Below are 17,562 nucleotides of genomic sequence, written 5' to 3'. Positions count from 1 at the left end.
TTTAGAAAGAATTAGTAATTACGTTATAGCAGAGGCGTAGCGATGGGGGGGGGGGGGCAGGGGGGTACATATGTCTCCGGGCGCCGACCTAAGGGGGCGCAAAAATGGGTTGTAAAAACAAATTAAAACGTCGTTTTACTAAATTTTAGCTGTATTTTTGCATTATAAATAGTTTGAGGGGGCGCCAAATTAAAAGTTTGTCCCCGGGCGCCGGGAAGGGTCGCTACGCCTCTGCGTTATAGTTCATTCTGAATTTGATTCTATTCTATTTTAAAACTTTTTGGATTTTAAAAGTTTTCACTAATTTATAAATTTGCCAAACGGATTGTTTGAGCTAGTCATGTAACAGCTGTTTCGTTATTTTACACAATAATAAGTTTTCTCTAAAGATACAAGTACTTCAAAACAGAAACATTACGAAAATCATTTTCCTAATTTTAATGTAGATGACTTTATCTTGCAAACACACAATTTTTACAATAACATAACCATACAATTGTAGTTTAATGAATTATATATTGCTTTTTAAAATTTAAATGAGTGAAGTATAAAGAGCTTCTGTCTACCTAGCAACTCACAGATGACGGTGTAGGAGAAATGTAGATTCAACAATTTAAAATATTTTTTCTTATATTTATAGGACTTAGGTGCTTCAAAAAGTTCCTTTAATATATATTTTACTGTTTTATATGGTTATTATTATCGCGTAATTTTCTTTAGTATGTTGTCATGTATTGAAAGTAGTAAAATTCTATGAAAAACATTTCTGCTATTACAAAAGAATTATATTTTTGCTTCCATTTATACGAAATTTATTATCATTTGGAAAATGGTAAAAAAAGAAAGATAATGAAGAAAATCTATAGTTTTAAAACATTTTCATTGTTGCTTCCCCTTGGCCGTAAAAGTTTTCCTATTCAGTTTCAACACGTCGTTGGTCTTTATAAAATACACAACTAGCACTTGTCAGATAAAATGTCGGGTATATTTTTACCAGTAAAGCTTGTAATTCCTTTGATTTATATTACATAAATTACAATAGATCTCAAATATACTTAAAAATAAAACATGCCCGTATAACCTCTAAGTGTTTTGCGAGCTAATTTTGAACCGTTGGTTTTGTTCATTAACCATGGTTTTAAATTTTCCAAATATTTACCTAATTTTGCCAAAAAAAGCGAAAGAAGTCACGGTATATTTAAAATGTGAAGGACAATCTAGCAGATGAAATAGAGTTAAATTATTTCTTTCAACATGACTTTTGAATCAACTGTGTGGTCACAGACTCGTTTATATTTTCCGATTTTACTCAGGTACCCATTAAAGCTGGATGGACTCAGGTACCCATTAGAGCTGGATGGACTCAGGTACCCATTAGAGCTGGATGGACTCAGGTACCCATTAGAGCTGGATGGAATCAGGTACCCATTAGAGCTGGATGGACTCAGGTACCCATTAGAGCTGGATGGACTCAGGTACCCATTAGAGCTGGATGGACTCAGGTACCCATTAGAGCTGGATGGACTCAGGTACCCATTAGAGCTGGATGAACTCAGGTACCCATTAGAGCTGGATGGACTCAGGTACCCATTAGAGCTGGATGGACTCAGGTACCCATTAGAGCTGGATGGACTCAGGTACCCATTAGAGCTGGATGGACTCAGGTACCCATTAGAGCTGGATGGACTCAGGTACCCATTAGAGCTGGATGGACTCAGGTACCCATCAGAGCTGGATGGACTCAGGAACGAGAGACTTATATTTTTACATGCGAGTGTTCTATCACCAGTTGGTGAAAGTATTTAGAAGAAATAAGAATAAAGAAAATGTTTACACAAGTGTCTGTCTATCAGAGCGACAAACTCCGATCTCACTTAACATTTCTATTGGAGTAGGACAATACAAGATGTAGATCTTAACGGTTGTGTTTGGTAACAGTTAAGTTTATTTGAACGTCACTTCAATGAAGTAGATCATTACTAGACATTATTTATCCTTATATAGGCTACATGTCGGCCTTGTCGTTACAATGAATTGGGAATGTTTTAAAACCGCCGACAGCATAGCGTTATACCAACATCAGTATCAACAAGTTGTTTGATAACAATTTACTTATTCTATGTTTTATTTTGTTCATTTATTTTTTAGTATGTAATAATTTTGTAAACAAAAAAATAGCATGAAATTTAATATGTAAAGATACAATTCATGGCAAGGTTAGAACAACAATGTTGCCGACATTTGTTACAGAGAAAATATTTACAACATTAAACATGAAATGTGCCCAAAATACATTATGGTAGATGCAAATTACAATGGTTAAACGGTTTGAATCAATCAAAACTTTTGTTTTAATTATTTAAATGTTATAAAATGTTTACAACATATGCAAGACTTTACACAAACAGTTTAAGGACGGGAAAGGTTCCGCCATTTTGTTTGTTCACATTGTGTAGACAAGGGGAGAGAACTAACAGTTACATCAGCACAACCACTCCCCACTATAATTTTCTTTAGAGTCACATCCACTGTGGGGGTGGCCATACAACCACCTGTCATATCCCAGCCTGTAGACAGTCGCTCCACTGGAGCCTGGACATGTACATGTTGTGTACCAGTACCTGGTGCTGGGCCAGGAGATATCACCAAAGACATCATCATCATCATCAACATACCTCTCATGTCTGCGTGTCCATTGTCCTACAGAGACCTGTTTAGGACAGCCATGAGGATGCGACACTATAACGATCAACTTGTCCACATCATCAAATCTCATGTATTTGTTCATTACTTCCCTACATAGACCATCAAAGCGCAGACACATCTTGTCCAGTTCATCAACCAACTCTAAGTCACATGTCACATACCTCAACACACACATGTCTCCCTCAATGTCTGCCCTACCGTCTATCTCCCAGCCATCAAGACTGACCACTTGACTTTTATTGTCATCAAAACCTAAAACACAACTGGTCTGTCTCCCCTCACTGTCATCAAACACCACATGTGTGGCTGTCAACACACGAACCATCCCCCACACTTTGCTGGGTGTGGCAGAGACTTGACACTTGGCACAACGACAAGTTCCGACACTCTTTGTGTACTTGATCACACCACACACCCTCCCCGTCCCTAACCTCATCACGTGACTTCCTCTGTCATTATAACATGGATATGGAACTTGAGTGCCTGGGTAAAACTCTGGTCTCTCTAGACTGGTGAATTTAGTCTTTACCTGGACAGTTAGGGCTGCCAATGTTTTGATTGTCTCAGACATGAGGTCGTCATCATGGTAACGTGAAGGGAGACAATGTGAGTTGAAATCTTTAAGAGGTATAAAACCTTTGTGACCTGGATTCTTCTTACAGCCAGTAACATGTTTGTGTAGATCAGCTTCTCCTCCATAGCACATCTCAGCTTCATGATTTCCTACAGGAATAGGGAAAACAAATTATTTAGACAGCCTAAAAATTTAAACACTGATATAAAATGCACCTATTATTATTTTGGTTAGCTATACTATGTTTACACTTACACTTGATTTAGCAGTCTGATCTAGATATAAATTAAACTTTTACTATCTCCTTCGTCTAATGAACTATTTTCTTCTTCTTCTTCGTTCTTAATTATTAGTGTTGAAGGAGATCGAGATTTATCTGCCAGTGGGTTTGAACTCGAGACTTTGTTCGAATTTATCAACCATGAGCTTTTTGCCGACTCGACCACGCCTCCAACACAATTAAGCGTTACGTGTCAACTGTTTATGCGCCATTGAGGCCATTGACTCCGATTTCAGCCTGCTTTTCTTTTTGGATTTGCTTCCATAGCCTTTGTCCAACCAAGAACAAACTACAAGGCAGCAGTTGTTTAATTTTGGAGTTGTCTCTCCTAGAAGAGTGGCTGTCCTCAGCTAACGAGCCTCATCTGCCCGAGGGTTCGAACTCGAGACTTTTCGGATTAGCAACCATGAGCTTTACCGACTCAACCACGCCGTCCCCTATGAACTATAAAATTACTAATAGTAAAGTCATCTAAATGTTATCACTAGCACAGATTTAAAATTGTTTAGACTAGAGTTGTCTTATGTTTGTCATATCTTACCTGGAATAAAGACACCTGTTTGGTCACTTGTGGAAACTTTACTTGGGATCTCACAGTATGGCACATCTAAAATAAATAATAACAAAATATCACATACACTACTTATTAATTACAGTGACAGGAAATGTGACATTACTGAGAAAAACTCTTATAGCTTGATTAATACCCTCTCAAAGTTCAGTGTCAGATATATAATAAAATTTATGTTTGTAGAATTCATTGGGTATTTAGCATTTACTTTTACACTTAGATAACACATTTAGGTTATTAAGGAATGGATTTTTAGATCATTGAATTTTAAAAAATGCCATAATAGTTTTTAATTTAGCAAAATAAAGTTACTTAAAGATATGGTTAAAAGAATGATTTATCATTTATCTGGCTCTACCTTCAGGTGTACTTGATGCCTCCAATTTTCTTTTTCTCACTTTAATTGGGGTTTTCATGGTCTGTTTGACTGTAGATATGATTATAGATCATTAATATAAAATAGTAACTAGGTTTTATAAATGCACTAATAAAAAATTTAAACAAATAAGAATTTGTAGAATTAGTTTTACATCTCTAGTATTAGATACCCCTAGTAACTTAAAATAGATTTCTTCTAAATAGTGAAAAACACATAAAATTTAAACCAAAAAGGAAAAAAAAAACTTTTTGGCTATAAACATAGCACCTTTGGTATTCAGCTTACTATTTATTTGATATTAGCTTCTGATAAACATGTTAATAATTTTAATTAAATGTGATTTTCAACTATTTATTTTTCTGAAGAATAAGTTATATTTGAAAATGAGACCTTAAAATTACAGCTTACATAATAAATTACCTGATTAACTTTAATAAAAATGTTGGGATATTCACTAGCTGTCACTCACAAGTGTCCACTAAACCTTGAAAACAAAAGAATCTGGTTATTTTGATGAATACAAGGTAGATGAATGTTTATTTTTCAAACAATTTTTTTCTCAATAGTCAGAAGTGTTAACATAGAAAAAATATTTCAATTGATTCTCAGCTAATCAATATTCAGTTTAATTGCACTGTTTTGTAAACCCTATAGTCTTAATATCCATATAAGCTTGTTGGCTGTTAATTTTCCTCTGCTATGTTTTATAAATATATAAAGTATTTTATTTAAACATTGGACATAGCAACTAAAACATCTACACTAAGTTTGCAGAAACTGTAACTTATTCCAACATGTTTATACACAATGTGAATGTTTAAAAGCTTCTGTGGATACATTGCCTAATCCAATTAGCTTAGAATATCCCCATGCCCAAAAGTTCAGATGAAGTTAAAACACATTTCAAAAAAAATATTTATCCGAAGAATCTTGTTCGGTAGTAATTACAGCAAATAAGTTACCTAATTAGCCTGGATCTTTAATGAGTTTAATAAAAATCAGTTATAACATTTAACTTTGAACTATTAGTAACGTAAAAATAGAATAGAGTATTTGCATGCAATAACAGTCGTCAAATAAAAATGGTTTGTATTTCATATTTATTCTCAGGCCTAAATAAAATGTATGAAGATTAACTTTTGAAAGAGAATCAATTTGTCCTTCAATATTCATATTTTTTGTAGATCTAATTATGAATAGCTCTATAGCAAAGTTAATTGTTGAAACAAAAAATGTACACAAAAATTGAAAATACACCTCTATAAATCCCTAATGTTTATACTTATAAATGCATTAACATGCAATAATAAATTAGGCTAAAATACTACACTGTAAAAAATGACCTATTAGTACCAAACATTTGGTTAGGTGGTTTAAGACTTCATACTGAATACTATAAAACTTTAAAAATGATACACCTACTATTATTTGTTATAGACTAATTTACTTAAATTTACTTTGTTCCAGGTTTAGAATCTATTTTCTTTGCTTTATTTTTATTGTATACTTATTGGTTGAATTCTGCATCTTAATTTTAATCTGCACTCTTTTATATGACCCTACATTCTTAGACAGAAGTTCTAAATTGGATTCAGTTCTGGAAGTTGTATTGATCTAGAGTTAGATCTAGATTCTAGATCCAATCGAGACTAGATTTCTAGATCCAGTTTAATACTAGAATTTAGATGTAGATCTAGAATATCTATATCATTAGATGATTAGAATAGACATAGAATAGATTTTCAATATATCTAGTGATCTATTATCTTGTCCAGATCTAGATTATCATGATATATTATTATAGATCTACTACATAATTAATAGGCCTATAGATCTACAACTACCGATCTAGATTCTATCAACCGCCTAATAATAGATCTAGATCTACTAAGTAAAGTACTACTCTTAACTTGTCTTAAAGTCTTAAGTATCTAGATATATCTATACTCTAATAATTCTATAATAATTCTAGATCTAGTCTAGAAATGTAGATCTAGACTAGCTAGATATCTAGATCTAGATCAAGAAACTAGATGAGCTAGATGTAGATCTAGATCTAGACTAGATCTAGATGTGGGCCCAGATCTAGAAAACTGAAAAGTAGAATCTAGAAATCTAGATTCTAGATCTGGATTCTAGACTAGCTAGTCCCTCAAGATTTAGATTTCTAGATCAATGCTAGATAATCTAGATCTAGATCTAGACTAGATCTAGATTCTAGATCTCACATCTAGATTCTGGATTAGAATTATTATCGTATTTTTTTCTGACAGGGGAAGACAACCTACCCCCAAAATCTCACCATGAAAAAATTTTGTGTTTTTAGAAAAAAAATTGGGGGTACTCTCTGGTTTTTTGACAATAAATTAGTACTCTACTGTTTCCTCTCATTTCTACCACGTTTTTTGAACAGAAGAAGATCAGCTCTGTAATGAAGTAAAATTTTCGTTTTTCTGTGTTTTTTTTTACCAAGAAAACTTCAAGTGAAAAATAGGTAAGTTTGAACCTATTATAATTATTATTATTATATTAAAGATTGAAGCTGAAAAGTGAATAACTATACAGAAGAACCTTTTTCCTTTGTAATAGAATCATAAAATGTTCAAAAAGAAGTCAGCAATTTACCTAAATTAATTTTTTCCCTAACTCAGTAAGGCAGCTTTTTTGGCTGCCATCTTGTTTCCGTAATAGATAATATATAGTAAAATATACACTCATTTCAAAACCTCAGTGCTTTAATAAATAGTTGAAGATTGAAGCTGAAAAGTGAATAACTATACAGAAGAACCTTTTCCCCTTGTAATAGAATCATAAAATGTTCAAAAAGAAGTCAGCAATTTACCTAAATTAATTTTTTTCCTAACTCAGTAAGGCAGCTTTTTTGGCTGCCATCTTGTTTCCGTAATAGATAATATATAGTAAAATATACACTCATTTCAAAACCTCAGTGCTTTAATAAATAGTTGAAGATTGAAGCTGAAAAGTGAATAACTATACAGAAGAACCTTTTCCCCTTGTAATAGAATCATAAAATGATCAAAAAGAAGTCAGCAATTTATCTAAATTAGTATTTTTCCTAACTCAGTATGGCAGCTTTTTTGGCTGCCATAATGTTTCCGTAATAGATAATATATAGTGAAATATATACTTATTTCAAAACCTCAGTACTTTAATAAATAGTTGAAGATTGAAGCAGAAAAGTGAATAACTATACAGAAGAACATTTTTCCCTTGTAATAGAATCATAAAATGTTTAAAAACATGTCAGTTATTTATTTAAATTAATTTTTTCTTTAACAGAATTCAGTTACAAATTTCTTCACATATCTTGTGAATTTTGCAGAGCGTGCTGTTCCAGACAGCCCCAGAAATGATAAAGTGATGAAGCTCGACCCCAATAGCTGCTAGCGGATTGATGAGGTTTTTGGACAGAAGATAGCAGCTGATATGGTTCACCAGTATCTGTTGGTGGACAAAAGGCTCCTGCAATATGTCCTGTCTGTGCTGTTACAGTCAACGCAGGATGTTATGGAATGGCAGATAGCCCCTTACTTGACTGGTAGCTATTCTGACCCTTCTGAGGAAATGTTAAAATGGACTCAGCTCCTGCCCACAAGATCCATGCTGAAAGGATGCTGGGATATATGGACTTCCTGATACACTGAGCTTTGAACACCACTGGGTTTTCTGGATTTCAGGGTGAGGCATAGCTGAACTCAATCCTTCAGTGGCTGGAAAAGAAGTCAGAAGCAGAGCAGAAAGTCCTAGAGGGACAGCACTTGGCTGGTAAGGACTGCAATTACTCCAGAAGGTTTATGAATAAGAAGACTGAGATTCATGTACATTCTCTAATTGTGGATCTTGCAGTAGGTGACCTCAGTTTTGATTAATGTTAGTGGTGAGTTATTAATTTTATTATTTTTTGTTGGAACACCCAGCTATTGAATTGTTTTAATCAGCTCAATAGAATGTACTGGATAGTATTTAAATTTTAAAAGAATTAGGCCCTATTTTGAAATATTTTGTATTAAATTTTTAATTATGCGCAAAATAATAGCAAATTATTATAGCTGTAATTAAATTTTCTGTGTTGTTTCAGGGCTGATATTAATGTAACTTTTATTTGTGATAAATTGTGATATAATATTTCCAAATACAATTTTTGTAAGATCATTTTGCTGTTTTTGTTTTTTTGCTTTATGTGTTATCTCCCTTTTACAATATTTGTGTTGTTCGCCTCATTAATTAACAAAAAAATTGATTTCTCAGCTTCTAATTAAGCTAGAAATACAAATGAAGTATCTATGTCATGTTTACCTTTAACACTATTTAACTAACAGGTTTATAAGGTATAAAACTCACTAATTCTAATCCAATGCTACTAGAATATTCTAATCTAGATCTAGATTCTAGATCTAGTCTAGCTAGATTTAGATTCTAGATCTAGTCTAGATATCTAGATCTAGTCTAGATCTATTCTAGAATCTAGTTCTATTCTAGAATTTAGAATAGATCTAGATCTAGAATCTAGATCTAGCTAGACAAGATCTAGATTAGAATATTCTAGATCTAGATCCAGAATCTAGATGTGAGATCTAGATCTAGATCTAATCTAGAATCTAGATCTAGATTATCTAGCCTTCATCTAGAAATCTAGAGATCTTGAGGGACTAGCTAGTCTAGAATCCAGATCTAGATCTAGATCTAGATCTAGATCTAGATTCTTCTTTAATTCTAGCTAGATATTTAAAATCATAAATGTACTATTTGGGACCAATAAATTAATACAATTATTTAAATGTTTACCAAACTGATCATTAGAATCTATTACTCAGATAAGACTGTAAGATCTGCTATGAATTTTATTTTTAAGTCGGACTAACCCGAGAGTTGAAAGCAGCTCCATTAAAACAAATCGGGCGACCAAGGAAGTGAGAACGTCTGCTACAAATGATTGATCCCTTTTATAAATATTATAGTATCGATAAAAAGACACGAACACACTCCGGACACTATTTATCAAGTTATATATAACCAGGGGCGTAGCGAGGGGGGGGCGGGGGGTGCGGACCGCACCGGGTGACACCATTTAGGGGGGTGACACCAAGGCAAAAAATAACAAAATATATAGAGAAAAACTCGAGGGGGGGGGTGCAAATCAAAAGTTTGAGGGGGGGGGGTGCAAATCGAAAACTCGAGGGGGGGGGTGCAAATCGAAAGTTTGAGGGGGGGGTGCAAATCGAAAATTTGAAAGTTTGTCCCTGGGAAGGGTCTCTATGCCTCTGGGGGGGTGACACCATTAAGTGCCGCACCGGGTGACACCCGACCTCGCTACGCCACTGTATATAACTACTCAAATTTTGATTGCAAATTAGTTTGATCTGCTAAATAAATGCTAGATATAAAAAGTATCTACATAACTTTAATTATTTTTAATTATTAAGTTTTTGCATTATCAAATACTAAGGTTATTGATGCTAGTACTCGATTTCTTTTTGGGTGTCGATACCGCAAGTTTTAATTGCCACATTTTAAATCTGTTGACGCTTATGTGTTGGACCCAATTTTATGTTAACCAGTGTGTCTACTATTAATTATGGAATTAATGTTAAATGTAATTGCTTCATTTATGGGTCCATAAGCTGTTTAATGTGTACCTCGGAGCTATAATGTTTTGTTGCAACTATTTTATAAAGGCTAAATATTTTAATAATTATGTATGTATTATAGTTATGTATTATCCCTTCTGGCATATGGATCATCAATACTCAAAACTAGAAAACATCAATTATGGAAATGATGAACGTTATTTGTTTTTCAGAAAGAACACTGTTTCTTTTAAGCACTTCTTCGGGGGGTGGGATGGTTATGGGGTGGGGGTGTAAAGCTTCCCTATTAGGCAAGTCTCTCTCCACACCCCCCCCCCCTTTAACTTCCTTGTAAAGAATGTAGGCCCATAGTATTTGCCAATTCAAACGGCGAAAATACTACATCCCTCTACACTATGATAGGAGCCTACATACGAGGTGGTCACGTGGTTAAAGTACAAATATTCACTAACAAGTAACGCCTCACACTGAAACTTTACCATTTAGATCAGAGATAGTGGTAAAACTGGCCGTACATTTCAACGCCGTCACTTACGCTATCAGTCAGTCTGTTGCAAATGCAGTCTTGACCACATAATTTTGTCAAGTCCTACCCCTTCAATTGTCGCATATAAGCTGCTGAATGAAGTACAATAACACTACGAGACACACACTTCCCCTTCAAGGACAGATAACGGGAAGGGGACGGGTGGTGAAGTGTTGTGCTATTCTACCTCAGCCGCCCACCTACGTCACTATATGGGAACTGAATGATGTTGACTTTAGAGCAGCACAACCCAGTACTTGGACTAAGAATCAATAACTTGACTGTAAATTTGGTTTCTTTTTTCTTATGTCATTATAACTTGTATATCGTTGGTTCTAGTATGTTTGGGCAAATCGTATTTGCTACATTTACAATTGCATTTACACATCACATACAAGTACGATTAATTAAATAATAAATGTCCAACAATATTCTATAAACACTTGCCTTTTATTTAACGTCTCTATTTAATTATAAAACTAGAAGTAGATGAATAAAGCTAAATCAATCAAAGGACAAGAACATTTTACGGACAGTTTCTAAATTGTTGCAAAAACTATAGCGGTTATATGGGCTTATCGGTTAAATGTGTTAAATTTATATAAGAAACTATTTTTTTACACTCCTAACTAGTCTTAACATAACTAAATATAATCCAGATCAACCACTTAAATTAAGTTATTTCCTAATTTGGTTTCAGTTGCGTTTTTAATACAATAATCCCAATTAATAGGATTACAATATACAGCTATAAATCTAGGCCTATATTATTAATAATTTAAAGTAGTACATCAACAACAATCTTAAACTCTACCTTCAGATGCGAATTAAAATGTTTTCAAAATGGCCGTACAGTCAGGTACAACGAAATTCTATTTATAACCTATAAAATGTCCCGGTTTTCTGATTTCCCCGCTATTACTTGTTTATGGGAAATTAAGACACCGCATTGGCTAAATAACGTGTGGTCTATTTGTGTCATATATGTTCAAGTAAAGATAATACGACATAAAAGAGGGTTAAAATGTGTTGGACAAATATATTGTGTGTATTTAAGTACTTTTTGTAGCAAAGAACAGCGGGAACTTTCATTATTAACATCCTAAAAGTCAGCATATGTAAATTTTATACTCCCTTGTCCTCAGCACACTTTGTTATAAACTTTTTGAATATTTTTTTTAATAAAATCTTCTCCATACATTTTGATAAATTAATAACATTCAACATAGCATTGGAAAGCTTTCAGAAATTATTTCTAAATAAAGTGAAGGAACTCTGATAATGACTTAACTGTATAACAAAATAAGGCGACCTGTTTCTGGCGTAAATCGATATGTCTAGATTTATTTCAAACAGCAAATGTAAATGATCAGATTTATATCTAACTTAAATAGGCAAAATCTCACGTGTGTGGGAGACTGAAAGTGTGTCGCTCTTATCCAGCATTGTTCTATAACGTATTAACCGATTATTATAATATTTTAGGCATAAAAAATTACCAAAAGTTCCGAAATATGACGATAGAAAACACAGTCACAAAATTAACCTCTCTAGCCTTCAATTGAAGACAATCCCGTGTTATTACTGCCTTAATCATATCCGCATTAGACTTCACTATTTGAGCCCCAAATTATCAAAGATATGTTGAATGCTGTGTGTAGTTAATTCAACATTTTTTCGATTATATGAGGTGTCAAAAATCCTGATTTTGTTTTTCTTGAAATCTCGTTATTGTCAGCACTCGATCATATGCAGATTTTCGTTTGAGTCTTATAAAAGCATGATATACTTTCAGACCCTGTCATATTTGTAAGATTAGTATAGAAAACTCTCGGTATTGTAGCAAAGTCTCTGTGGCAATCAGCTCATTCATGTTTTTTTCCCAACATACTTTCTGACATAACTAGGGTAGCCAAATCCTTTTCTTCAAATAAGTGTTCATACACATACACATAATTCTTAATACACATAATTCGTAGATGGATATTATAATATTGATTAAATACAGATAAATAAATAAATAAATACACACACACACACACACACACACACACACACACACATATATATATATATATATATATATATATATATATATATATATATATATATATATATATATATATATATATATATATATATTAATGTAGGCTATGTGGAGACTATAAATATGGGCTTTATTGACGAGCTACATAAGCATTATCCTTACCTCCTTTTTAATCCATCCAGCTATTTTATAATCTGTCTTCTTACTGTGACGAAAATATTTTAAACAAGCAGATACGATTATTAGAAATATACAAAAAAAGAGGAATTAAAATAAAATTATAAAATCTTCTTAGCCTTTGTCTTTTAGTGACCACGCTACATGTGTCAAAAATAAGTTAAAAATGCCACGTAAGAGTCACATGATACTGTATCAAAACAGGAATTCCCGAAATGACGCAATGTTGCGGTGCTGTATACACTAGGCTTAAAGGTGTTCTTTCATTTCTTTAGCTACTGTGTATTAATTTATATATCTGTCGTTTAAAACAGTTTAGACGTCAGTGACTATTTTAATTGGGTATACGGAAAATAAAGTAAAACAATTACCTTAAAAACTTGATATTTTGTACATTTTTTTCTTGAGTTTATCATAGAATTGCATAATGAATCCAGCAAAATAACAGCAAAATCCTTATTGTATTAATTGTAAACGCCTATGCAACTTTTAACTACACAAAATATTTTCCATGAACCAGTAAAACTATCTGATGCGCTTAATTAAATACGTAATAATGTAATAGTACATCAACAACGAAATGATGCGTTTAAATGTGATACGATAAAATATCATTACACGGAGAATGTATCGTTAACTTTTTTTGTGTATTAAATATGTAAACCCATCTTCAAATTCTGTGACAGATAGTTAATAAGTGACGGGAAGAGGGATTTGATTTCTATCACTGTAAAAGCGGCAGAGAGTAGAGTTGAGTTAAGAAAATGTTTTATCATGTTCTTTAGCAGTTTAAAAATTAATATTCAATACTTTAGTCCTTGTTGTCTATTCTCACGTTCACAAACATTTTGTTAATCTTTTAATTAAAATGTATAAATGTAAGCCATGTAAGTGTATATTTGAGAAAGAAAAACTCGAAAGACGTGAAGTAGTATGCTGAAATGTGACAAATGCAGTAGTATGTAATATCTAGCGATACGTGGAGGGAAGAGGTGGGTTGGAGTTACTAAATAAACGTTATGAGGTTTTTTTTAATGAATGTCAAAAATTCCTGGCAATGGTCTAGAAATGTGATAGTGACACAGACCTATATACATGATATTGTAATGGTTTATACAGCACGTGATTATGTAAATTGGTAATTCATTATATAAACACACGCACTATTAGCTTATTAAAAGTATTCTCAAATATATTGCAACAGGAAACTAGAGACCTTGGTAACACTACCAATTCTCAGAATTTCTGAAGAGCAGTTACTTTAGGACAGCCATGAGGATGTGATACAATAACGGTCAACTTGTCGACATCAGCAAATCTCCTGTATATTTTATTTACTTCACGACAAAGATCTTCAAAGTGTCGCCACTTTGTGACCAGTTCATCAATAAAATCTAGATCACATGTGACGTAATTCAACCAACACCTGTCTTTCTCAACGTCTGCTTCTTCCACATTCCTGTCGGTTAGACTGGTCACGTGAATTTCATTATCGTCAAAGCCTAAAACACATGTGGTCGGTCTCGCTTCACTGTCGTCAAACACCACGTGTCTGGCTGTCAAAATACATAGGACCCCATAGACTTTTGTTGAGTGTGGCAGAGTCTTTACACTTGGCACAATGACAAATTCCGTCTATTTCTGTGTACTTAAAAATCTGGACCACTCTTCCAGTCCCTAACCTCATCACGTGACTTCCTCTGTCATTATAACATGGATATGGAACTTGAGTGCCTGGGTAAAACTCTGGTCTCTCTAGACTGGTGAATTTAGTCTTTACCTGGACGGTTAGGGTTGCCATAGCTTTGATTGTCTCAAACATGAGGTCATTGTCATGGTAACGAGAGGGTAGACATTTAATATTAAAATCCTTCAGAGGTATAAAATCCTTGTGACCTGGATTCTTTGAACAGCTATTAATATGTTCTTGTCTAGCAGCTTCTCCTCCATAGCACATCTCAGCTTCGTGATTGTCTACAGGGATGATGTATGCATTATAATAGGAAAATGCAACTACATTTAATTAAATTTCTACAATAAATATCTTCACATACATATATATATATATATATATATATATATATATATATATATATATATATATATATATATATATATATATTTATTTATTTATTTATTTATTTATTTATTTATTTATTTATTTATTTATTTATTTATTTATTTATTTATTTATTTATTTATTTATTTATTTATTTATTTATTTATTTATTTATTTATATAAATAAATAAATAAATAAATAAATATATATATATATATATATATATATATATATATATATATATATATATATATATATATATATATTTATATTTATATATATATATATATATATATATATATATATATATATATATATATATATATATATATATATATATATATATATATATATATATATATATACGTGTTTTGTAATGGCTTTTGTCATATTTTATGTATCTTAGCTGGGTAAACTGCGCTTGTTTTGTCCATATTTGTCGATTTTTGGAAATAAGTCGCATTACAAATCTAATATTAGAATTTAAAAACCTGCAGTTTTCTATAGACAACACACATACACAAATGTATTGTCTTTTTAGGTAAAATTTACATTTTACTCACTGCTATATTATTTGTCTAACAATCAATGTAAATGTTAATCATTTCTAATTTCTTTCTTTAAATGCTTAAAAATGAACTAACATATTTTGGTTGATTCTTCAAGCCCTCTTTTAACAGCTTTCTACTATAGCGATTTTATGAGATGCCCTGGGTTTGTCTAACTGTAAATTTATATTTATACTAGCTTACCCGTCCCCCGCGCGTTGCCGCGGGGATAGAAGAAAGTTTGACGAAATATATTAGAAGGATTTCACTAACGCGTTACCAGTCATATGTTCTTAGACGCGTGAACGTCTTTTCTAAAAGTGAGTTATTTAAATGTAAACAATGCATGTGCTTGGATCATAAATATCCGAACACGGGTTTACCTACACTATTTTGAGTGTACACTAATCACTCACCGAAATAATATGGTAGAACACACTTCGGTGACCGCCTATGTGTCCGAGAGACGTAGAGGGGCGCTCTCAGGACCCCCCACCCCTGGCTCCTTAAAACTAATTGGCGCCATCATGCAAAATAGCATCCTGTTAACAATGATGCAGATTGCGTCATCCACTAAAGTGACACAAATGAACATGATTTGTTATTGAACACGTAAAAAAATAGTTTTAAGCATCAATGTGACTGATGCAGTATGTTAGCGTTACTAAGGTCTATTCTTAGATGCTCGATATTAATTTCTGACCTTAGGGGGCGCCAAAATGGGTTGGAAAAAGTTTGAAGGGGGGGGGGGGTTCAAATCGAAAGTTTGAGGGGGGGGTGGTCAAAATCAAAAGTTTTAGGAGGAGTGCAAATCGAAAGTTTGATGGGATGGGGTGTAAATCGATAGTTTGAGGGGATGGGGTGCAAATCGAAAGTTTGAGGGGATGGGGTGCAAATCGAAAGTTTGAGGGGGGGGGGTGCAAATCGAAAGTTTGTCCCTGGGCGCCGGGAAGGGTCGCTACGCCTCTGGGCTCGCGAGCTGCATGTGGCTCTTTTGACGTCCAGATGCGGCTCTCCAGCTCCTTGCAAACATATTAATAGTTATCTAATTTCATTTTTACTGGTCGGTGGGGTACGACTTTACCCTGCGTTCAGTAGAATAGAAGATAAGCCTTATAAGAACCAAAGGATAGAAGCGTACGATGCAAGTTATTCAAACCGATATCCAAGCCAGTTAGAAGGCGTTTGCCGTGTTGAGGCCTGATTGCCTAATGGGAGACACCTCCTGAGCCATAAAGAAAAAATAAAATAAAAATTAACAGCTTCTAAAGTGGATCGAGATAGTCCTAGAATAATATTATTTGATTACTAATTTTACTATTCTGGCAAAACATGTCTATGTTTTATATGAATAAATATTATTTCTTATTTAAAGCTATTTATTTAAAATAACAAATCAAATTTATTTACCCAATCCTAATGAAATACCAAAATATTGAACTAAAAGTTGTGGCACTTTAAAAACTGGGACATTTTGTTGTAACTTTTGGCTCTTGTGTATCAAAAGGTTGCTGATCCCTAGGCTAGCAGTGTTTCTTCCAGACTTTTTTATTTCTCCAGGGGGGGGGGGGGAAGGGCTCTTGAAATTTTCGGGGGGGGGGGGGTAGATTCATATGAGGGGGTGGAATAGTTATGATAGATGCCTCATACAAATTACGGTAACTAATGTGTATTAAAGTAATACTATTTCAACCCAAGCATAGATGCAAATGTTGATTTATTTGATCAATATAGTATAGTGCGAGAGTTTTGCTGGTAAATTGGACAATATCTCGGAATTTGTTTGTTCTGCCTTTTCTGTACGGATCTCATCCTCAGGATGACTAACGTTTATCATAGCGACAGTCTTCAATGGGGCTTAGTGTCTTTCTTCTCTCTTAAAATATTCCTTTAACATATTGACATGGCACAATTGTCTCTTCTTCTTCCTATCGGGGGTCTTTATCACGTAATTCAAGTCATCGTTCTTGGATTCGACCTCATATGGGCCGAAATATCTGGCTTGTAGTGTCTGACCTCGTATGGGGAGAAACACCAATACCTCATCCCCCGGTGAGAACAAGCGGGCTTTTGCCTTCCTATCAT

At 33.5% G+C, this 17,562-nt stretch overlaps 3 protein-coding genes across 6 annotated transcripts in view; all 3 read right to left on the bottom strand.

Annotated features, from left to right (window-relative positions):
* LOC131934719 (CD40 ligand-like) overlaps window positions 1-17,562 on the bottom strand; it is a 315,715-nt gene that overhangs the window by 54,800 nt on the left and 243,353 nt on the right. The gene's annotated exons all lie outside the window — the stretch shown is intronic.
* The window catches only part of LOC131934717 (uncharacterized), a 307,927-nt gene that overhangs the window by 54,172 nt on the left and 236,193 nt on the right, over window positions 1-17,562 (bottom strand). The gene's annotated exons all lie outside the window — the stretch shown is intronic.
* On the bottom strand, window positions 556-13,001 carry LOC131934708 (uncharacterized). 4 transcript variants are annotated; one of them, XM_059290787.1, is made up of 5 exons: window positions 12,855-13,001; window positions 4,931-4,994; window positions 4,490-4,558; window positions 4,102-4,167; window positions 556-3,429 (listed from the first exon to the last, which is right to left on the bottom strand). In XM_059290787.1, the coding sequence occupies exons 3-5, from the start codon at window positions 4,545-4,547 to the stop codon at window positions 2,483-2,485; spliced, it is 1,071 nt and encodes a 356-aa protein (XP_059146770.1). In that variant the 5' UTR covers window positions 4,548-4,558; window positions 4,931-4,994; window positions 12,855-13,001; the 3' UTR covers window positions 556-2,482. The 4 variants fall into 4 exon arrangements, with proteins under 4 accessions (XP_059146770.1, XP_059146769.1, XP_059146771.1 ...); XM_059290786.1 differs by lacking the exon at window positions 12,855-13,001 and adding an exon at window positions 11,460-11,505; XM_059290788.1 differs by lacking the exon at window positions 12,855-13,001 and adding an exon at window positions 9,394-9,478.

The sequence above is a fragment of the Physella acuta genome, unplaced genomic scaffold, assembly GCF_028476545.2.
Source record: "Physella acuta isolate Inbredline_101_S28 unplaced genomic scaffold, ASM2847654v3 ptg000116l, whole genome shotgun sequence".
Classification (NCBI taxonomy): Eukaryota; Metazoa; Mollusca; class Gastropoda; family Physidae; genus Physella; species Physella acuta.
The sequence above is the reverse complement of the archived record's forward strand: the minus strand, read 5'-3'. Positions and strand labels throughout refer to the sequence as shown.